The sequence below is a fragment of the Sceloporus occidentalis genome, unplaced genomic scaffold, assembly GCF_023333645.1.
Source record: "Sceloporus occidentalis isolate IW3139 unplaced genomic scaffold, rSceOcc1.0.p SCAF_4, whole genome shotgun sequence".
In the NCBI taxonomy this organism is placed as follows: domain Eukaryota; kingdom Metazoa; phylum Chordata; class Lepidosauria; order Squamata; family Phrynosomatidae; genus Sceloporus; species Sceloporus occidentalis.
The window spans coordinates 96,470,808-96,494,345 of record NW_028316984.1 but is presented as its reverse complement, the minus strand read 5'-3'; the positions used below and the strand labels follow the sequence as shown (position 1 = coordinate 96,494,345).

The window sequence follows — 23,538 nt, the reverse complement described above, 5'->3', positions numbered from 1 at the left end:
TCTTTTCTGATCCTTTTGTATAACTTGTCCAAAGATATTGATACAAACAAATGGCAAGAGATAGAAATCCACCATACCTATGAGAGGATGTAGTGAGAGACTTACTGTAGAGCAGTTCAACTGCTCTTTCTCCCCTTCCTACTACCAGTGTTTAAAAATCTGACAAGGCATATGTTCCAGCCCATGTGCATATAGCCTCCAAAGCAATATTTCACCACCAAAAAGAAAAGTTCACAAATGGCAGAGCATCACTGTTGACGTTCATCATGCTGTGGTTAAATAGTGTCTTTGTTTCCACCTTCTTTGCTACTCTATTACATTTTCTTTTTTCTCCTCTTTCCTTCCTTTATCTTTGCCCTTTCTTCATCTCCTACATCACCTCCTAGTTCTTCCTTTTTGGGAGGTGTATGTCATGATCCACTACCACTTTTTCACCTCAAATGGCCAGTCATACTATTGAGGGTACACATTTGGTTATTAGATGCTCCTGGTCAGTTTGAGGCCTGTGGAGACGAAGGGCCTTCTCCCCAAAAGGGGTCACTTTCATGGGGGTAGACGCAATGGGCCTTATAAGTTTGGGAACAGAAAATGGAGAAAAGTGCCTAATGGTAAAAAATTGACATGGTGGGGGGAAGTTTTTGAAGCTATGTTAAGCTACTGCTCCCCAACATATTCAGTCTTGTCTCATTTCTTTTGTCTGATTTCTGAAGCTAAGTAGGTTCTGGCCTGGTTAGTACCTGGATGAAATGCCACCAGGGATCTCACGGTAGGCCTAAGAAAGAATCCTGACTGAACCCTGGAGTACCATGGCTGCTAGTCAGAGTGGACAATATTGGCCTCAAAAGACCAACAGTCTGGTTCAATATAGAACATTTTCTGTGCTCCTAGAATCACAATGTGTCTTGGCTACAAACATGGATACAGAGCTAGGCATTCATGGAAGAGGCAGCTTGGAGCTACCCCTCTGCAAAGATGGAGTGTGTCAGACTACTTATGTTATGGACCACTGCATGAGCAATTGCCACTACAGGAACCTGGTCTTGATGAAAGTTAACATTCAAGAGACAATTGCTGTGTCTCTCTTAATAGGCTGTTATTTGAAAACAGACCTATACCATTTATCTGTGGAGAGCAAACTGTCAGAAGTTCTTAGAATTAATGGAAAATGTCACTCTTCTACTTCTTGCATGGTCCTCTTCAATCCATTACCTGCTCAGGGAGCTGAGAATGATATTTTTTTCTCCTGAGTGTATCCTACCTGGAGGGATCCTTGTCTATCTATTTTGCATTATTTTGATACCTTGGGTGGTTGCAGTTTAGCTTTCTTGTTATAATTTGGTCACACTTTGATGTATAGTGCCTGTACCCAATGAGATAGGTGGGCTACCTTGATGAGTAATTTGAGGCACCTGGGAAATGAAGGTTTGCCAAATGATCTAACACTTATTGCTGGCCAATTCAAGACAATGGGAAGAAAATAAGCCTTGGTTCTTGAAGTTCAACTGGATGCTAATCAGCACTGCTTGACTAGAGTTTAGCCCTCCTCTCCTTTAATTTGCTTCATGGTGGACAGATGATGAAAGCCCAGATTAGCTTCTGTTTGATTTGGTTTCTCAACACAGAATGCGATCATCCCACTGTACAATGGCAAAGGGTGTTCCTACATCCTAGATTAACTCCTCTTTCATATACTTGATGCTAACACCATAATACATTTTCAATAATGTTATGAAACTTTTGTCCAAAGATTTTTATTATTTGTCTTCATTACAGTGCAGGATGGCAGACTTGCATGTGAACAAGTGTGTAATGTGTAGTAGTAAGGTCTACATTCCCAAAAGCACTAACACAGGTGAATCTGGATTTCATGTATCATACCATTGGAAAAATTATACAGGTTGCTAAAGAAGCAGATGGGCAAGTGTGCCTATTATCCCTGCTTCTTGATTACATAAACACTTATTTTATCTAGGTTGACGTGAGAATATGATTTCTGTGCTGACGAAGTCCTTTTTAATTCTCACTCCACTAACTCTTTTTTCTTTGAATTTTAGTTCACTGGTTTCCAAGAAAAATCTCTGAACTAGACAGATGTCACCATTTGGTCACCAAATTTGATCCTGATTTGGATCTGGATCATCCGGTGAGTTTCACAAATCCTCTTCCCCTAAAAATTCTTTCTGCTTCGATCTAGTCACTTTTAGTTATGCAAGAAAGCTTGGATGTGCTGTTCTTTTGAATGAACCAGTATTGTAATGGAGCTGGGGCTTGAAGGATATTTTTTGTCACCATCTTTGGGGTGCCCTATTTGCTCCAGCAGCACTTATAAAAGGAGAGACACGTTTTTCCCAGTAGCAATATTTTGTTGTGAGCCAGAGGTGGGCAACTGTTGGGAGGCCAGGGCCAATTGTCTCTGAGCCCCCTGGGGCCACAGACCCCGACAGCAAGCGAAAATACCTGTTTTCCTCTGCAATCCCTCAGAAAATGATGAAAGGAAGCGATGTTATGCCATGCCCTGTCTTCATTTTGAGAGGCCATGCAGGCTAAACAAAAATATTGGGGGTTACTATAAGGTTCTGGGGTGCTTGTGAGCATGAGGAGGGGATATTTTTATGTAGTTTCACACATTTCACACAAAAATTGTCTGAAAATACCAGTGAGTTTTTGGAGGCGTTGGGAGACTGAGCAAGGGCTTCAGGAGTCACAAAACTGTGATCCAGATGCCATGTGTGTCCCATGAACTGCAATTTGCTCACCCCTGTTGTAAGCAATCCTTGTTGTAATGCAAATTATTTTGTGATGGCTTGATTATGAATGTAAAATTGAGACCTATGAACATTACAAAAGGCTTGCTAAATGTAGTGAACCTCAAAACTACTAGCACCAGACATGCTATGCATACTAGAAGGTAATATAATTGCATTACAATCTGTTCAAAATGAACCACACTGGCATTGCTAAAAGCCAGGCTTCGCACTGCATGGTACTCTAATGTTCCTCACATGTTTATCCCAATTGTCTTTTATTAAATACAAGGTGGCAGTGGGTTTCCTCCCCCTAAGACCCTGTATTTGTTGTAGTTGTTGTTGTGTGCCTCCAAGTCATTTTTGACTTATGACAACCCTAAGGTGACCCTACCATAGAGTTTCTTGACAAGTTTTATTCAATGTTTGCCATGGCTGAGAGAGTGTAACATATCCAAGGTCACCCAGTGGGTTTTTATGCTTGAAAGGGGAATTAAAACTTGGTCCAACATGCATACTAATTCTATGAAATAGACTAGACTAGTTTTAGGAGTTTATCACACAGGATGAATCCCGTGCAGAAACTAGATTTAAAGTGAAAACAACTTGCTTTTATGGGTTGTTTTTCACATTATGTTTAGGGTTAACCCAAACAGAAAGTAGAAAAAAGCAGCAAATGCAGGTTGTTTTTCAGACAACATTTGCATGAAAAAGAAATAATGTGAAAATAACCAGAACAGAAAGCCGACAAAACCCGCTTCTTATTGCTTTTGGGAAATTCTGAAAGTAGAAAGGAGTGGGTTTTGTTGGCTTTCTGTTTGGGTTATTTTCACGTTATTTCTCTTTCTGCCAATGTGACTGAAAATCAACCCACATTTGTGAGTGTTTAGCAGATTTTAAAATCCTATATCTGCACAGGATTTGCCTCCGTGTGCTAAACTCCTTAGTGAATTTAATGGTTAAAGAGGATACACATCCACATGATTCCAGGAAATTCTAATTTCCTGGAATCCCTGTTGCCAATCTTGGGCAAGGTGATCGAGAGAGCGGTTGCCTTCCAACTTCAAGCAGTTTTGGATGAAACCGATTATCTGGACTCATTTCAAATCGGCTTCAGAGTGGGATACGGAGATGAGTTTGCCATGGTCACCTTAGTCGATGATCTCTGTCTGGGCATCAACCGGGGAAGTGTGACCTTGTTGGTGCTCTTGGACATCTCAGCGGCTTTCGATACCAGTGACCACGGTATCCTTCTGGAACGCCTGAAGGAATTAGGTATCGGGGGCACTGCACTTCAGTGGTTCCAATCCTATCTCTCAGGCAGATTCCAGATGGTGCAGTGGGGGACATTTGCTTCTCCAAGAGGGAGCTGACATCTGGTGTCCCTCAGGGAGCTATTTTGTCCCCCACTTTGTTTAACATTTACATGAAACTGCTGGGAGAGATCATCCGGAGACACGGGGTGTGGTGTTATCAGTATGCTGATGACACCCAAATATGCTTCTCTGTGTCTCTGACTGATGCAGTGACTAAGGATGGCGTCTCTCCCCTGAATGCCTGTCTGAAGTCGGTAATGGGCTGGATGAGGGAAAACAAACTCAGACTGAATCCAGAGAAAACAGAAGTACTTGTGATAGGTTCCTCAGGTCCAGGGAAGTAAATTTATCAGCCTGTTCTGGACGGGGTCACACTTCCCCTAAAGGACGAAGTTCGCAGTTTAGGAGTACTTCTGGACTCATCCCTGCAGTTGACATCTCAAGTAGATGCGACGGCCAGAAGTGCTTGCTATCACATTCAGTTGATACACCAACTGTGACCCTACCTGGGCCAAAGGGACCTTGAAACAGTGGTACATGCTCTGGTAACCTCTCATCTAGATTTCTGTAATACACTCTACATGGGGCTACCCTTGTACCAAGTCCGGAAGCTTCAGTTAGTACAAAATATGGCAGCCAGATTGGTCCCTGGTGCATCTAGGTTTGACCATTTAACACCTAAGTTGAAAGATCTTCACTGGCTGCCCATTTGCTTCCGGGCACAATACTAAGTGTTGGTTATCACCTATAAAGCCCTACATGGCTTGGGCCTGAGTTACTTGAGGGACCACATCTCCCCATATGATCTGCCCCGCACACTTAGAACATCTGGTAAGAATTTATTGGAAACACAATCTTCCAAATATGTTTCCTCATCTCAAAAGGCCTTTACAATAATGGCCCTGAGGTTGTGGAACAGTCTTCCTGACGAGATCCGTCTCACAACCCCCTTGGAAACATTTAAAAAGAGACTTAAAACCGTGCTCTTTCACCAAGCTTCCCCCCCCCCCCCCGAGGAGTGATAACCAATCTGCCTGTCTGACAACGATATTCTGCCCTTGCCCCTGGATGTCTGATGGTTTGATAAGCTATTGATGTTATATTTATTCTTCTTATTTTATAAGATTGTTGTATGTATTCTGATTTTAGTAACCTATAACCCCGCTTCGATCCATCGGGAGAGGCAGGGAAACACAAATAAAATTTTATTATTATTTTATTATTTACTAATGCATTAGTCATTGCCCTGCCTTGGTCAGCCCACTATTCTGTGATGGCGAACTGATCCAAATAAACAGAGTACAGAATGGGACATGGTTCAACACAGCTATCTTCATTTTTGTCCTTTCCTTTGGAACAAACAAGCACTAGCAGTTGAAAATTTACTACTATCCCATGTACATTCCATTGTGCACTTTGTAATTTGTATTGTTGATACTGCTGTGATCCTGCCTCGATACGCAGGGAGAGGTGGGAAATAGAAATAAAAATTTTATTATTATTATTATTATTATGTAAGAAATTTAATTCATTGGGATTATTATTAGTATTGTTTAGTGCCAAACTATGAAGTAATATTCTTGCTGTGTTCTTTCCTCCAAGGGATTCTCTGACCCAGTATATCGGCAACGAAGGAAAATGATAGCTGAAATTGCCTTCCATTATAAGCAGTAAGATTTGTTGCATTGCATAGCATTACTGGTTAAAACAGCCACGTACTTTCCTCTTTGTTCTGTCCATTGCCCTTGTACTCCCTTGGTTTCATCTCTTTCTCACTTTTCCATCATGTTTTCAGTGCTGCATAGTTACCAGTTTCACAGAGCTATTATATCCATTTTGTCAATACAGAGAAGGAACCAAGTGAATTGTTGAAGACAACAGTTTCTGTGATATTTACAATATCTTTGGCCTCTGTATAGGATAGATTTACAAAATGAATTTTATTGGTAGGGGCAGAAATTTTTTTGGCTTTCATTTTACTGTGAATATATTTGTCTCCCAACATTAGCAACATTATGCTTTTGAACAAACTATCTTTGTTTTTTTAAAAAAACTAACCCTATACTTTTCCACTAGTGGTGACTCAATTCCTCGCGTGGAATACACAGCAGAGGAGATCATAACCTGGTGAGTATGACTATACCTTTCCTAATTCCCCCTGGACAAAATGCAAATCAAATATTCTGGGAGATTCTCTGCTACATCTCCACCTCAAAATTTCCCACGAGTCTCTCAGTGCATGGAATTGTTCCCATTCATTCTGGATCTTACTAACTGTTATTAGTGAATTCAAGTTGGGACTTTTTGAATCCTATTGTTCCAGCCAGCCTAATGATAAAATCGAAAAGGATACCAGAAAACTGGCTTTGGTCAGCAAAAAATGGGAGTGGTGCAGTTTCCTCTCCCCATTTAGCCCCTCTGCACCCTCACAATATGTATTGGAGGACTGGGAAGCCTTTGAGGACAGCTATCCAGGAAGTGCAGAGGTCTAATGGGACATTAGGTGAAGAAGAAAGTCTCATTGTGGTAATGATCAGCTTCTAGTTTGGTGCTGGATTTAGGACCAAGGCACCTGTCTCAAGTATGTTAAGTGGGTTGGAGATGGAGAGACCTGACATTCCTCTATTGTTCTGAAGGAAGGAGGTGTACAGCACACTGAAGAGCCTCTATCCCACTCATGCCTGCAAAGAACACTTGGATGCTTTCCACTTACTGGAGAGATACTGTGGTTATAGTGAAAGCAACATCCCTCAACTGGAAGACGTTTCCCGTTTCCTAAAAGGTGGGCATTTTTAGTTCCTGGAGAGATAGGGCTCTATTATGAACAGTGTTTGAAATTTACAGAGGAGCAAAACTGAAAAAGAAGAGACTTTCCTCCAAACAGTGAAGCCACAAGCATTCTGAAAAGAGTTTAATCAAACGATAAGTGTTGTGTATTCTGAGCTAAACTCTTCACTGGGGGTACAATCCATAAAACAATATGGACCACCTCAAAATAGGTGGTTTTTACATCACCACAATATTCCTTACATTAATTCATAGAAAAGAACTGCTCTAATGCAGTGGTAAAGCACATGTTGTGTATACAGGAGAACCCACAACCAATAATTCTTCTGCAGTATCTCCACCTAGAAGGATCTTAAGTAGCAAAGTTGAAAAGGATCTATGTGATTAACAGAACTTGCAAATACCAACCACAAGCATAACTACAAACTTTGGACTTCAGATCTCCCAGCCAGATTGGCCACTAGTTGAGGAATTTGGTCATTTTCCAGTTTGGACATAGATAGGCACAATTCCCACCTCTTGACTAATGTGCAGATTTGCACAATTCATAAGAACATTACACTTCTCTGTATTTTCTGCAGCACTCCTCAGTTTTAAACAGTAATTACAAAATGATGTGTTTTAGAACATGATACGTTTAGGAACATGTAGTTTGAGAAGAACAGGTTAAGAAATGTGTATTTTGTAATAATGTATGTTCAAAATATGTATTTAAATATAGGCCAAGATCCTACATCAATGGACATAGCTACAACAACAGAGCTCTATTGTTGTAGCTACTTCTGGCAATGCTATACTCCCTGCCCCCTCCAAACCCCTACCTTTTAAGCCAGGCATCACTCCAACCAAAGATTTCCAAGTTGCTACAGTTCAGGATATTGGGAAATGACAAGATCATGGGGTGTATTGAGAAAGACAGCTGAAGAGACCCATTGGGATCCTGCAGCAGCTGCCTATTTCAAATGCACTCCATGACCAGGACAGCACCCCAGTTGTCATTTTCCAGTGCCTCAATGTGCAGCACCTCAAAAGCCTTTGGATGGGGAATTTCCTGACTTAACAGATAATATTTAGGTTATATTTGGTCATTGATGACCATAAATGTGTGTTGCCCAAGTTACAAGATTGTAAAGACAGCTCACGATCTTGTAAATATTGAACAGGATACCAGCCAATTTTTTAAAATGTTTTTTTAAAAAATGTAGAGTGATGTTAATGTGGAATGGAATAAACCCATAAATGAAAATGTGCAAGATTACACAGTCTCCAAATGGGTTGAGGCATCCATTTCAGATCACTTCTGAAAATGAACCCATTTCACAGATTCTGTCTACCAAAGTTGACTGTGCTATTCCCAGCGAACCAAACTGAATGGAACCTCCATGGGGATCCCTTCAAATGCCACAAAATAAAAATAAAACATTGTTTTAAAACAGAACAGCATAAAGTAGGCCCTTGGTATACTGGGGTTTGGTTCCAGGCCCCCTGTGGATATCAAAATCTGTGGATTCTTAAGTCTCATTAAGGCATAGTAAAATGGTATCCCTTATATAAAACAGCAAACTCCATGTTTACTTTTTGGTACACACACACACACACACACACACAAGCCATGGATGTTGAATGCTGAATCTGTGGATACAGAAGGCTAACTGTAATCAGATGTGGTGATACAATTGGCTCATGTTGCTAAACAGAAGGGGCATCTGATGGACCTGTTGCTGCTGGGATGATGAATTCACTCTTGATCTAGTTGCTCTTCCTACTGTGTGGGATCTCTCCCATTGCTGACACCTGTGTCTGCGAAGGATTGGCTCTGGGTGATCTACTCTACAGCCTATAATAGCGCAGAAGCAGCAGTCATAAAACCAAGAGTAGATCTATCATATCCAGGAATGGATCTGCAGAACTATGTAGTTAGAATATTCCAGAAAAAGAAATATGTTCTTTTTTTTTAATGTTCATCTTGTCTATGTGCCTTCAAGTTGCCTGTTGACTTATGGGAACCTCATGAATTACGTAGGGTTTTGTTAGGCAAGGGATACGTGGAGGTGGGTTGCTCTGAAATATAGCCAATAGCAGCTGGCATTTGTTGGCAGTCTCCCATCCAAGTACTAATCAGGGCTGACCATGCTTAATTTCCAAGGTCAGACAGGATCTGGTACCTTTAGAGTATTTCAATGCTATATAAAGTATATGAGAATGTATTTATAACATATTTGTAAAAACAGGCAAATATAATGTTATGTCTTCATCTTCACTGTTGTGAGCCTTCAGGTTGATCTTGACTCATGGCAACCTATTCTAGTGTTTTCTTTTAAGTATGTTTTATGTTTTAAATTCCACATTGTTTAATTGTATTTTAAGGGGTGGATGGGTTGAGGCTTCAGACTATATATTTTAACCTTGTAAGCTGTCCCGATTGCATTTTGTAGATAGGCAGGATAATAATAATAATAATAATAATAATAATAATAATAATAATAATTCTATAGGAAGTTTGCCTTTGCCTTCCTCTGAGCCTGAGAGTGTGTGACTTACCCAAGGTCACCAGTGAGTTTCCAAGGCTGAGCAGGAATTCAAACTCTTACCTTTTAGAGTCCTAACCACCACATCAAACCTCCATACAAACAAAAATATGATTTGTAGTTTTTTATTAATATGAACAATACCTACTTGATCATAAACTTGGTGATTTTGATAGAAACTGATATACTGGAAAGGCTTTTAAAAATCCTTAGGTCTCCCTCCCTCCCCCCATTTATGAAACAGATATTTGTTTTCTTAGTTGGGAACAATTATATAACCCTCTGAAATGTGGCTCAAATTATATAACCAAATCATCAAGGTCTGGTTTATTTCAGAAAGAACTGGGTTTCAGCTCCGACCTGTAGCTGGTCTTCTTTCTGCTCGTGACTTTCTAGCCAGCTTGGCCTTCAGGGTGTTTCAGTGTACGCAGTACATCCGCCATGCCTCATCTCCCATGCACTCCCCAGAACCGTGAGTACTGCCTTGCAGAAACACCTCAGATCAACTATGCTATTATTGTTTGAGAACCAGCGTGTCAGAATTTGGCTTGCTGTTCCAAACTCAACAGCTAATCAGTCGTCTTTCTTTCTGAAATGAAGGGACTGCTGTCATGAACTACTGGGACATGTACCAATGTTGGCAGACAAGACATTTGCACAGTTCTCCCAGGTGAGCAAGATGTGAATCACCTTATGCTGAAATCACAGCCTGTGCTTGACTAAAATACCCCTGGAGCATTGCTGCCATTTGTTGAACTTTCTGAAGCCAAAGGCCCTCCAGGGAAGGATGATAGGGAGGAATTAGGTTATAACAAGTAGAGCAGCCTTCCCTAACCTGTAGCCTTCAGATGGAGAACTTTAGGCCTGTCAGATATTTTGAACTACAGCTCGCCCCACAAGCCTCAGGCTGAGCCATCATTGTGAAAGGTAAAGAATAATGGAACTTGTCATCCAAAACATCTGGAGGTTGACGTCACCTAGTGTGGAAACTCATGATGTCATCCCTCACTTGCTGGCTCCCATTTCACACCATGCAGAACCCTTAGTAATGCTTTTTTGCACTAATGTTACTCGTAAATCATAATTCCCATATACCACTGAATGTAATGATAAGAGTTCTGACATAAACAACCAGCAAAATTAAAATTATACCTTCAAATTACAATATGATATGCACAATCTAAATGTATTTATATATACATAGTGAAGATTTGGTTAAAATGTTATATTTTTAAAGAAAATTTTTTAAAAGAATTTTAAAAATTAAAAATTTAATGTGTGTATTTAAAAATTACAATTTTGAAATTTGAAATTTTAATTTTAAAATTTTGGGGGCCTTTCTTTTCTCCTCCCACTGAGCTTCACCCTACTCCCATCAAATCTTAAAGCATTTTTGAAGGGAAGCAGATGAATGCCACAGACCATTTCTGCAAAAAAGTAGGTGTTTGAGGAGCAGTGGTATCATCCCCGCTTAGGGTGTCACCTTGTGCAGTCTGCACCCCCATAGTGATGCTACTGGAGGGCCAAAGGTTTCCACCCAATAGATCCTGGTTGTGTAGAAATTATTTCACTGATTTCAGGGTAGCAAAGCAGGCTGTTTTGGGATCAGTGGATGGTATTTTACATTTTGCATTGTTAGTCACCTTACTGGGAAGAACACATTTTAAATTTTCATCCTTAGACATCATACTGAGAAGAACACAATCTGGAATGAAACCAATACTTCTCAACTGATCTAGTGCTGTCTATTGTAATGAAAAGTGTATCTACACCATACAGTCATAGAACTTAGCAGGCATTTTAGTTGTCATGCCTTCCATTTTATGGATTTCTGGAAACTGTAGTTTGAGTTAGAGTTCTCTGCTATGGAGTTCTGGTGCTGTCATTTATCGAAGTGGGCTAGAGGCTCTCTGACAGAGAAATCTAGGTACCTTAACAAATTACAAAACTGAGGATTCTATAGGATGGAAACTATGGCATAATGATGTACTATAGATACCTTCTGATTTTTTTGAACCATTGGCTTCAGTAATGTGTGGAATATGCATGTAAAACACGAAGTCCTTGACAGAATTTGCTCAGCTATCTATGGTCCTGTCTGCACTGGCCAGGTTGTCCAGCGGCAGTCCTAAGTATCCTGGCTCCAGAGCTGCCCCAATTCTCTCCCCTGCTCCACCATTACCTTGGGGAAAGAGCATTGCCCCCATTACCATTACCAATCCAATGCTGGGTGACTGTTCACACATGCGCCCTAGTCCTACAGTGGACTTCACTCTAAGGACAAAATGAGTTGCCCAGCATCAATCACATGGCTGTACACCTTGTTCTGACTTCAGAGTGAGTGAGTGACATGCAGTGGCAGCACCAGGTAGCACAATAGGATGCATTTTAAACAGCCACTCAGTGTTGGAACAGAGAGCTCCCAATATTCCCAATCGGGAGCAAACAGGAGTTATTTTAATATTCTTAAAGTAATATACATAATTCTGGTTCTGGACTAGACATCATCTGGTCTGTTTGCACCAGGACCAGGGTTTGGACCATGCCATCATCTGGTCTCCCTGTCAAGAAGACAAGAGAGACCTTTCTGTTTGGCCCATAAAACAGGAATCTTGTTTGTTTTTATAGACCGTTTTCTTTCTTTTGCTTCTAGGATATTGGACTTGCATCTTTGGGAGCAACTGATGAGGAAATTGAAAAACTTGCAACAGTAAGGTCCTATCACTGGATTTATTTGTTTGTTTATTTAAACCCATTGAGTCCAAGTCTATAACTGTTTGTTTAGATTATAAATGTATAAAATGCCTGGTGATGAAGACATATTCTTACAAGTAGCACCTACATCTTCTCCTAGGCTATGGTGTGTGTGTGTGTGTGTGTGAAAACAAGCATCCCAGCAGTATAGAATTGTAGGTACTTTCTCTGAAGAAGATGCCATGGGGGAAGGAAAATGGAAGTGCAGAAATGTAGATAACACAATCCAAGCTGTCTTCAATAACTGACTTTCTCTGAGATCTCATGTTTCTTCTCAGCTTTATTGGTTCACAGTGGAGTTCGGGCTCTGCAAACAGAATGGAATTATCAAAGCTTATGGAGCTGGGCTCCTCTCTTCCTATGGGGAGCTAATAGTAAGTTTTCCTGACCTATTTCACTCAGTAGTCCTCCCAACGTGTGCTGTTCCATTCTCATGAACTAGACTTGTTATCATAGTAGTCCTGTTAGAGTTTTTTCAGAACTTTGTAGTAAATAGTTATATTACTGTTAACTGTTGTTAAGTTGAGCTGACTATGGCAACCCTAAAACTGAAAAACCCTATCTTCAATGACCTGCTCAGGTCTTGCAAACACAAGGCTGTAGCTTCCTTGATTGAGTCTATCCATCTGGGATGTAGCCTTCCTATTTTCCTACTGTCTTCTACATCACCAAACCTTATTGTATTTTCTAGTGAGAACAACAGTCTCAGTTTAATCATCTTGACTTCTAGAGGAGAGTTCAGGATCGATTTGCTCTAGGACCCATTTATTTACCTTTTTAGCAGTCTATAGTGTTCATAGACTCCTCTCCAGCAAGAGTTGCTTCTCTTCCTATCAGTAATTAGTTGCTAAGTAACTGATTGTTCTTTCCAATAAGAAAATTAAAAACTAAGTTACATTACAGTTGTAATCTGAGAAGGGATAATTCCATTCTTCCATCAATGTAACAAAGTAAAACTAGTTAATTTTACAGTTATGAGAGTGCGACCTCAGTAAATATGGAAGGATAAATATTACATGGCCTTATGCTTTGTTGCGGGGAGGGCTGAGGCAGCATTAGGGTGAACAGAAGAAGATCATGTTTTGTACCTCAGGTTAGTGGAAACATTCAGATATTTTTAAGCAATCGAATATCAATATTTTAGACACTGACATATCCTGCAAGAAACCTTGACTTTCTTTTATCCCTTCATTTAGCATTCCTTGTCAGATGAACCAGAATTAAGAGACTTTGAACCTGTTTCTACTGCTGTGCAGCCGTATCAAGATCAGACCTATCAGCCTGTTTATTTTGTATCAGACAGTTTCAGTGATGCCAAAGCAAAACTCAGGTAAGATGTCGCTGAACATATCACTACACCAACAGGGATCTATGTGTTCTTATTAAAGCACAAGCAAGGGATTTCCTTGTTTCCTTGTTTGAAAAGAACATCCCAAATCTGCAGGTGTCTTTTAAAAAATTCAGATTAAGGGTATACCTCAGTTCTGGTGTGGAACATGCTGGACATCATCTGAACTGCTCAGCCCAGAACAGAGTTTCGGCATCCATACAGGATTACACCAAAACAGAGAGAAATGGGCCTTTTGGTCCTTGCAGTCTGGGGCCTATGGCTAAAGTTTCCCAGGAGTAAACTCCAGTGATCTCAGCAGGACCCCTGAAGAGACATGCATATAACTGTTTTGTTAATCACTGTTGCTAAAGAGAGTAAAGTAAGTTTAAGTTCAGTATGGATGTAAATAGTCAACACATACACACACACTAATTTTCTTCAAAATTTTGGGAGGTTTCCCCAGAAGAAAAACCAAGGTCAGATGTTTTCCCTGCATGGCATGAGGCACATGTTTTACAACTCTAATGGACTTTATTTGCATACACTGGCGGGTTATAAACCGCCGCTTTGCGGCGATCTGCCGCCACCGCTGTTTGCTCCATGAGGGAGCCGCTGCAGCCAAACCGCGCGGCTCTGTTATGGAACTTCTTTCCATGGTGCAGCTATGATGCCGCGAGGCGCCACTGGCGCACTCACAACGTCATAGGCGCCGCGACATGTCTGGATGCTATGTGTCCAAGACGTAAACATGGCGGCGACTGTCTGGAACGGCCGCTGCCAAAAAATACGTAGTGACTACGTATTAGGGTTAGGGGTGTGTGGAAGCACCGCACCTTCCTAACCCTAATACGTAGTCACTACGTATTTTTTGGCGGTCTGTAACCCGCCATTGACATCAAAAACAGGAACATCTGTTTCTTAAGAAGCCATTGGGCTTTAGCATCCATATTTCTCACCAGCATAGCTAATAAAAAGGGATGATGGGAGCAATAATCTAACAATGTCCAAATTACAGATCAGCTACATAGTTAAGTATATGTAAATAAATAGCGTCTCCTGTCCCACTCCTTCCCAAACCTGCCTTGCTGAACAGCAATTGCTGCAAGATATGGAGGTCTGTTCTCCTGTTGTTTGGGATGCTGAAGACTGATGTTTCCACCCCCTCCTGCTGTGATCTCTGGTGTGACATTCAGAAGCAGAATCCCTATTGCAATTCCTCTTTGCACCACATATTCCTCAAGAGAGGGGGTAGAAAATTAGATTGCTGTATCTGAATTACAGGAGAATAGACCTCTGTTAATTACAGTGGCTGCTGCCTAGTGAAACAGGGTTGGGGGCTTTTACAATTCCTACACGTTCCTTACACTATTGCCATGACTGTGAATATTTATGGATCACAAATACAAATCAGTCATGGATTGGTATTCATGATTCCTAAGTAACTGCATTTGTGTGGCAGAATAGTATATGACCATGACATACTATGTGGTACTGTGGTGCTATGTAGTGGATTACAGCCAGACAGTTCCAAACCCAATTTACTGCCAAGCAGCCACTAGGATTTTTGGGAGTCCATTCCACTGTCAATTGAGAAGCAGCTGCCTGATGGCCTACCCCCTTCTGTGAGCAATCGTCAGTGCCACAGGCAAAAAAATGACCCCTGTTGCAAATTCCCCTCACACCAGAGATTGCTTGAGCAAGAGGTGAAAACGTCAGGAAGCTGCTTCTTGATTGGGTGGGAACTGATCCTCATTGATCCCAGTGGCTGTTTACCAGTAATTGAGGTTTGGGGGATTTTCAAGGTCCCTATGTAGCCCCTAAACTAGGGGCTATGCAGGGTTCATGAATTCAGTTAAGAATGTTTAACCATAGGTTACACATTTGTAATTGCCAAAAGGATTCTAGCTGTGAATTCCAGCCAACTTATGGTATGATGTTATGAACAGTTTTACACTTAAATCTTTCCACTGCCTTAATCTCCACTCATGGCAAGGTAGCCCCTGCAACCTGAGGCAGAGGTCTATTGGTTAACTCACAAACATGTTCCTTCTTGAGAAGAAGTTATAATTCAAGGGGGAAATCACTTTAAATATGATAGGAACTAGCAGTCAAATGTACTAAAATGAGACATGCTAGGGAGGGTATGAATGATGGACATTTCCCTTCACTTTTTCTTTGTAGCTGAGTATGTTTAAAATTGTCACTAGATGGTGCCATAACATAAGCAATGTGAAAGTGGCAGGCTGGCTGCTTAGAGGTTGTTTGGTTGTGTGAGACTAGTGAGGGCCTAGTAGAGCTTATTCCACCAGATGCAGCAGAAAGAAAAAAAAGACAGGTAAGGTGATTTTAACCTCTTCTATGCATAAGAGGTACATGGTCTTATAACCAGGCTTTATGTTCCTTGTGCCTACTCTCATCTTGTCCCATCTATATTTCATTAAGTTAACTGACTTCTTACAATGGATTATGCATGTGTCCCATCTTTTTTTGAACCACATAAATGTATATTTGGGATTGCTATATGCTCTCCCATTTGATGAGACTCTGGTCTGCTTAGCTTCAACTTAGTCCAGTCTGGGCCTTGTTGAAGAGGTAAATCTCAGCTTTTCCCAAGTGCTGTCTTCCAGACATTTGGACTACAGCTCCCCACCAGCTCCAGGCAGCATGGTCAATGGGCAGTGGCGATGGGAATTATAATCTTTAAAACCTCTGTATGACACTACACTGGGGAAAGGTGGTTTACTCAATTGCCTTCCTTCCTTCTTTCCTGTTCTGAGCCTTCAAGTTGACACTCTGACTTATGACACCCTATCAAGGGATTTTCTGATGGTGCCTTCTTCTAAGACTGAGAAAGTGTTAAATGTCCATGGTCATCCAATGGATTTCTATATCCAAGCAGAGATTTGAAGCCTGGTCTCTCAAAGTTCTAGTCCAACACTCAGACCACTATACTATGTTAGCTTTCTATTGTTCCCTGTTTCTACTAGCTCAGCTATGCTTACTACCTTTCATGTTTGTACTCTGTCTTTTAGAACCTATGCAGCACATATCAAGCGTCCCTTTTCAGTGAAGTATGATCCATATACATACAGCATTGAGCTCCTGGACAACCCCCAGAAGATCCACCACTCACTGGAGAATCTGCGTGATGAGCTTCACTCATTAATTGATGCCCTCAACATTATCAGCTAACACCAACATTTAGTAGACCTTTTCCTCCTCTCTCTCCTGCTCCCGTTTCCTCCTCCTCCAAGCCAATGTCTATTCCTGCAGCTGCAAAACTGGCCTCCTTCTGTGGCTACCTATCATGGCATAATTGGGGCTAATAACATCCCTGTGGTTTCTTTTCAAGTTCATGCTGCTACCTATTGTTGTAGTAATGGTAGTCGTTTGTGTTGCTACCCATTTGCCCACAGCAGGGAGAGGGAGGCATATTTAGTGACAAGCTAGATGACATAGAAATGAAAAGAGTCTTGTGAGCTCTGTCAATAGACCCATGAGTGTCTTTTCTGCTGTCTCCCAGTTAAAGCAGGCACAACTGTGGTGGATTTAGAGGTCATTTTTGTATTTCTCGGACTGTCTGGAGGCCGCAACCCTGATTTTTGATTTTGCAAAACTTTTTTTTTCAAATATTAAATCAAAGAAGGGGCCTCTGCAAGCTATTTAAAAGATGAATTACCTCTCCCAGATCCTATCTGCACTGCAGTGGGACAGCCCATGTTATCCTGCCTCCTCCATTACAAGGCCCTCCATTCTGAATTTGGTCAGTTGACTGCAGGCACGTCTCTTTAAGCTGTTTGGTGCATTTACCACCACTGTGGGCTATTTTGCCCTGAGGTCAGAATGAGGCTCTCAGGGATAGTCACATAGCCAGGCACTTCGTTTTGACCTCAGAGCAAGTGACTGGTGGCAGCAGTGGACACTCTAACAATTTCTGCCAAGGTGGTGAACCTGTAAGAGCAAATCCTGTGATAGACTGTAGTGTGTCTAATTTTACCATTTTTCTCTGTTTTGCAAGAAAGACATTGACAACTTTGCCATTTTCAAAGATTATTTGAAGTTCAATAAGTATTATTTGCAAGAGGAGGAAAAGGAAGAAGAAGATGGGGCATTGTACAGAAAATGGCATCTTCTTCCCTAAAAACAAGTTTCCTGGTATTCCTGAACAGAAAACAGCATTTTCTATACAGAAATTATATTTTATATGCAAACAATGCTATTTTCTGACCATAAAACATATTTTCTGACAAGAAAATGTCATTTTCCGCTAAAAATAACAAAAGGACATGCATTTTTGTGCAGAACAAGTCTAGAACTGAAGAGGTTGTTTCCTTGTTCCATAGCCATCATAAAAATAAAAACCTTCTAGAGTAATTTGAAGACCTGTGTAAGCATATTCATATGTGGTAAGCCTGCCAAATTAAGTAGGACTTGTATGTTTTCAAGTAATTTCTCACTTATGGCAACCCAATCATGAGGTTTTCTTGGCATAATTTCTTCAGAGGAGGTTTGCCCTTGCATCCCTCTGAGGCTGAGAGAGTCTGATTTGCCTAAGGTCACCCTGTGAATTTCCATGGCTGAATACGGATTTGAACCTTGATCTCACAGTGTCCTCAACACTCAAACCACTACATCACTCAGTATGACATAGTAGCTGTACATTCTGGTGGCTAAATGCCACTCCTTTGTGCCCCAGATGGAGGCCATGGCAACCGCATGCCACAGCCTCTAGAGGGAGCAAAAAGAAGCCCCAAAAGGGGACTTCTTTTTGTGTCCCGGAAGGGGCGTCATGATGCCCCTTCCACACAGCACAGTTTGGGTGCTGCGCCCAGTGTGTGTCATCATGGCGCATGCTGTGCAGATAGGTGCACACCATAATGGCAGCCGGTTGGCACAGTAAGGCCTTTGAGCATGTAGATGCTGAGCCCTCACTGTGCCTACAGGGTGGCACAATGTGCCAGTCTGTACAGCCCCTTACTCCCTAATAAATAACTTCAGTATTGCAGCCATCAACTTCTTATTTTACAAGAAAACCAAAGGAGGGCAGTACAATACGCAGACAAGAGTGGGGGCGGGAGGGGGAGAGCAATATTATCTAACTAGAATAGCTCAGCAAATTGAATTCTTGGGCCTGAGGAAAGATTTCCAGCAAAGTGCATTGGGCAATTTATTATTTTATTATTAAAGTTTCCTACATTTTCTGCTAGAATTTAAAGCCTCTGTTTTTGCTAAAGTCATTTTGTAACATACTCAATATGACTTCATGAAAAGACCAAACATTTTTTTTCTGAATTCCCCATTATGGCAAGAATCCTTCTTCTAGTCATGCTCTTTCAGTGAACAGAGGCAGGTACAAACTCCAGTATGTTTGTTGACCCACAGTAAAATGCTGAGGGTGCAATGAACTCTCAAAATGTCAATAGGATGACTCAGAAGAAGGTCCACAGAACTTCTGATATCTGTTTTGAACCACCTTCTCACCAATTCCAATGCCTTGGCATGGGAGGAATTCCTCCAGGTTGAAGCAAACCTTTGACTAATAGATGTTGGCTACAATTCTCTGTGTACCTTTCTTTTAGTAGAGTCACATGGAAATCAGTTGACCTCTGAGTTACTATTGAAAAGCAATTAGTTACTGTTAGGAGCCCCCCAGTAGTTACCATGATAGTTTTAAAAAGTAATCATTTTTGTTATTCAAATGTATCTATTTAGGCAGAATAATCCTGGAGGCTTCTGCTGCCACAGTGGTTTCTTATTTCAGTGTGAGGAGTTTTTTTGAGCAGTGCAGAGCAGTAGAAGGGAGAAGAAGGAAAAAGCACCACCAAAAGTTGCCCTGCACTGTCCTGGACAGCTTGGAATGAGTCTACTTTATCTCTTGACAAAAACAACTTCCTTTGTCACTTACCTTCCATTACTGTGTTGCTTGTGCCTATCTTATCACTGCTTTTCTCCCCTCACCACTGGCACCTCCACCAGCAAATCTACAGTGCCCAAGATAACTGCAGCCTTAATTTTGCTGTTTGAAATTAACACTTTGATGCTTCAAGCCACTACAAAAAGCAACAAAGAGCCTTACTGTATGACAAAAGAGAGCTGAGGCACAGCAAGAGAAAAGCAGCTTTCTTCTTGCATCTCTGCATGCTGCTGTAGCACTTCTGTTCTCCTTCCAGAGGGAGATGGTAATAAAAGCATGCCTTTTGCCAAACTGACTTTTCCAGCATGACAAAACACATGCTTTTTAACTGTCTCGCTCAGGAAGAGAATTGAAATGTTTCAATGGCATGTGGAGATGCAAAGAGAAAGATGTTTCTCTCTCACTGCTTTCTTTTGTCATGCAATAAGGTTAGTGGAGCCATATATAGTCTATAACCAGAAAAATAACTACAGTCCGTCCTTGCCTTACGTGGGGGATCCGTTCCGGATCCTGCCGCGTAAGGCGAATGCCGCCTATGCTCGAGCCCCAGTGGAAACAATGGGGCTCGTGTGCGGTGGCGCGGCGGCACGGCAGCACGGGAGCGCGCGGGGCGCAATGGGCATGCATGCCCATTCAATTGAATGAGATGCGCCGCCCCTTCCACCCCACACGTGCCCCGCAGCTTGAGCGCGTATGCCGCGCCCGCGTATGGTGCGGGCGCGCTGTAAAATAGTTAATGTTATACACTATTCAGTTATGGCACTATGATTCCACTCTAATGGCCACAGTTCCATCCTATGGAATCATGGGTTTTGCATGTTAGGGAAGATGACTTAGAATTCTTATCCACAGAGCTTCAATGCCTCATCAAAGTACAAGGCTCAGCGTTCAACAGGATGCAGCCACAACAGGTGAAATGGAATCATAGTGCTATAGTTGCGTGATGTGAATGGAATGAGAATATACGAAAAGGTCATTGCCATGGTGCTTTGGAATGGATGCTGGCCTAGTCAAGCTGGAAGCAATTTCTAGTACCTCCAGCCTCCATGCTTGTCCCAGAGGGACATGTGCTATAGGGGGCTCTTTTGGATTAAAGCACGGTGTCATTTGATGAAGGCTGCAACACAAGGAATTTTAGAGTGACATTCTGCTCAGGGACTAATAAAAACTTAGAGCTTTTCCTGATTCCAAGAAAAAGATGTATGAGGCCCTTCTATTGTAGAATTCTATCCATTAGAAGCAAAGAGAAACATAAGTTGGTCACTTGAGAAATTAAGGCAGAGTTTGTATTTTTGCAGAAGTAAGAAAGGCATATTTTTTGTTTTGCTTATCCTTTTTCACTTTTACTGAGATGAAAATTAATGAAAACACCAGCTTGGATACATGATATTATCAGGGAAGGTATTTGAAGCTTCCTGGTCAGGGATGCATGTGTTTATTTTAAAATGTGAGAATTCCCTCTGCTTAATTAAGGGGGATGTCAGTACTGAATTCTTCATTAACTACAAAGGACTCTGGCTTATTGTGGCATTTATGAAAAGTTTAAAGTTCAGATCTCATGTTTGTCCTATCACATTTGGCAGCGCCATCTTTGTAGAATGCATGCCATTGTAAAAGTGTGCATATTATGATATTGCCTGATTATTAGCACAAGAATTACATAACCTGTTCTTTCTTCATAGTTGGTGATAATGACTGGTTGTTATTTACATGTACATCAAAAATAGAACTATCCAATTTCTGATTAGATGGACACAAATGTCAGAATGGTACAGAACCCTCTTTTGTTTTGATTTTTTTAAAAAGAAGAATGTACTGTTGCAACTTTTTTCTGTAGAAAAAAGACAGAGGAAGCCTTGGGGCAATGCAAGGGGGTATATATTTTGTTAATAGGAAAAAATTATATACCAATTTTTGTGTTGATAAAAAAAACCCAGATTGGTTCACAAAATAAAAATCTTCACCAAATATAATAGCACAAATCAATCAGGGAAGAGAACTGCAAAATGTGTCTTTCAAAATAAAATGATGTAGTCTGCTACCAGAAAGGGCCTGGGGAAGTAAATAAGTCTTAAATTGTTGAAATGAGAACCTGCCACATTAAGGGATCACATGGTCTCTACAGGGAGATCATTCCATGTGATGGATACTTCCAGAGGTTGGGAAAGTTACACTTCGGGGCTGTTTCCAGAATGCTCTAGCCAATACAGTCACTGGCCATGCTGGCAGAATATTCTGGGAGTTATTGGCCAAAAAAGTAACGTTCCCAAGCTCTGGGTATCATATGAAGAAGGCAATGTTGTCTGTGGCACTGTAAAATGAAGAAGGCAGGGTAACGGTACTATGAAGGCTTCCCTTAGCAGCACCCTTTGAGCAGAAGGAAAGAAGCAACAGTTATGGAAAACTACCATGATACTAGTGTCACAGTGAAAGAACATCTGAGCAATAACTAAGGAAATATTTTTTGTGATGTTTCCAGGTCTCACCAGTGCATAATCATTCACTAGGTGGCTAGCACCAATGCCTGTAAGCTCCCATTGTACGCTAGTGATGGGCCGACATATGTGGGCGCAGAATAGCAATGGTGTTGAATAGATATGTATCAGAGAATGCCTTTGAGAGATGGATAAAAGAATGAGGCCACTAGATCAAATTCTTGAGTTGGAAAAAAATGGGATTCAAGAAGAAGAGACCCAAAACCTCCTTTTCTGTCTGGCTTTGGATTGTTCATGATGTTTGTGTGCCCTAAAGCCTCAAGGAATGGATTTCAATGCTATTGCTGCTTCTGCTGTGTGGGTGGATCTACCTGTCTTGCTGTATAGTGGAGGTATGTATCTCTGAGTCATGCTGCTGCTGAGATACCAAGCTTATTCATAATAAAATTATATTTCTGGTCTAGCATTTGGGCTTTGTCTTCATTATCATTTTCAGCTTTCTCCACAGTTTTTAGAAGTCCCCCCCCCCCCCCATTCAAGGGCTGGTTCCCCTCAGCAATTCATTTATTTGTTGCACAAACACCCATTCCCTCCAAAAGCTCAGAGCAGCTTTCCTGTGCTTCTCAGGCAATCCATTCATCGGCTTTAAAATGAGAGTTTAAGCTGAAGAAATGCACTGAGGACCTTTAGCAAGGTATTTTCAGTAGTTTGACCCCAAATTTTACATGGTTTCAGATTGAATCAGTACCTTGAATTGCTTTTGGAAAAAAGATTGGTAATCAGTGAAGCCCTCATTTATGGATGTTATGACATTTATTTGGTTTATATTTTGCCTTTCTCTCAGGATGGTAGTGGTTATAAGGAAGTCATGTGTTTCCTGTGGCCTGCCACAGTCAACAGTTTGGCTGCAGCATTCTGCACTACTTGAATTCTCTAGTAACACTTTAGAGGCAGTCACCTTTTGAGCATGTTACAGTAGTAAGCATGTGTGACTGTGACACATCCAGGAGCAGGTACTGTACAATTGGTGCAAATGCATCATTGGCCACCACCAAAAACCTAGATATTCAGAAGAGAATAGAATCTGAAAGCATACTTAAATTAGGAACATAAGTCCTTGAGGGAAGTGTAATCCTATTCAACACATGTTAAATCCCTATTTCCTGTGCTATGTTTTGAATGGTCTGGAGCATTACATTCTTGTTTGGATTAAGCTTCATAGTTATTTGTGGGGGGTTTGGGGCTATGTTATTTGCCTTTATCTAGTCCAGTGGATTTCAATAGAAAGGTGGCATCAGTGCAAAGGTGGCAACAGCTTAATGGTGGTGCTGGACCCTAAAATGTAGTATGATCCCTTTGAGTGGTTTTATGATATATTAAATTAGTATGAGGGACTTGGTAGTGCCTGATAGAACCCATAGCCTGTAGTATTCAAACAGAGCATCACATTACCTCTAACCAGTGGTAGCAGGTGATCTCTGTGTTGGTGAGGAAATGAATTTGCTCAGAGTTTGAACTGGAAAGTTAAAGGCTCTCTATAAGTTGTAGAATTCTATCTCCCAGAACCTTGGATAGTAGTGATGGAAATATTATTTGAAATTATTCACAAAAGAGTAAAAAAAAAATTTTCCCCCCGAGTGATGAGGTACCCTGACAAGAGGAATATAGGCCCGTTACAAACGGGCCAGAAAGTATGCGCAGAGTGCGTACTAGGGTTAGAAAGGGGCGGT

General features: G+C 41.2%; 1 protein-coding gene across 1 annotated transcript in view; it reads left to right on the top strand.

Moving 5' to 3' along the window:
* TH (tyrosine hydroxylase) overlaps positions 1–16,893 on the top strand; it is a 30,290-nt gene extending 13,397 nt beyond the window's left edge. Inside the window, exons 5-14 of the mRNA XM_089523443.1 lie at positions 2,055–2,143; positions 5,663–5,730; positions 6,137–6,187; positions 6,697–6,842; positions 9,712–9,847; positions 9,976–10,045; positions 12,029–12,085; positions 12,408–12,503; positions 13,326–13,459; positions 16,492–16,893. Of these exons, the coding sequence (XP_089379569.1) occupies positions 2,055–2,143; positions 5,663–5,730; positions 6,137–6,187; positions 6,697–6,842; positions 9,712–9,847; positions 9,976–10,045; positions 12,029–12,085; positions 12,408–12,503; positions 13,326–13,459; positions 16,492–16,651 (1,007 nt within the window). The 3' untranslated portion in view covers positions 16,652–16,893. The remainder of the gene's footprint in view (positions 1–2,054; positions 2,144–5,662; positions 5,731–6,136; positions 6,188–6,696; positions 6,843–9,711; positions 9,848–9,975; positions 10,046–12,028; positions 12,086–12,407; positions 12,504–13,325; positions 13,460–16,491) is intronic.
* Positions 16,894–23,538: the final 6,645 nt, after the last annotated feature.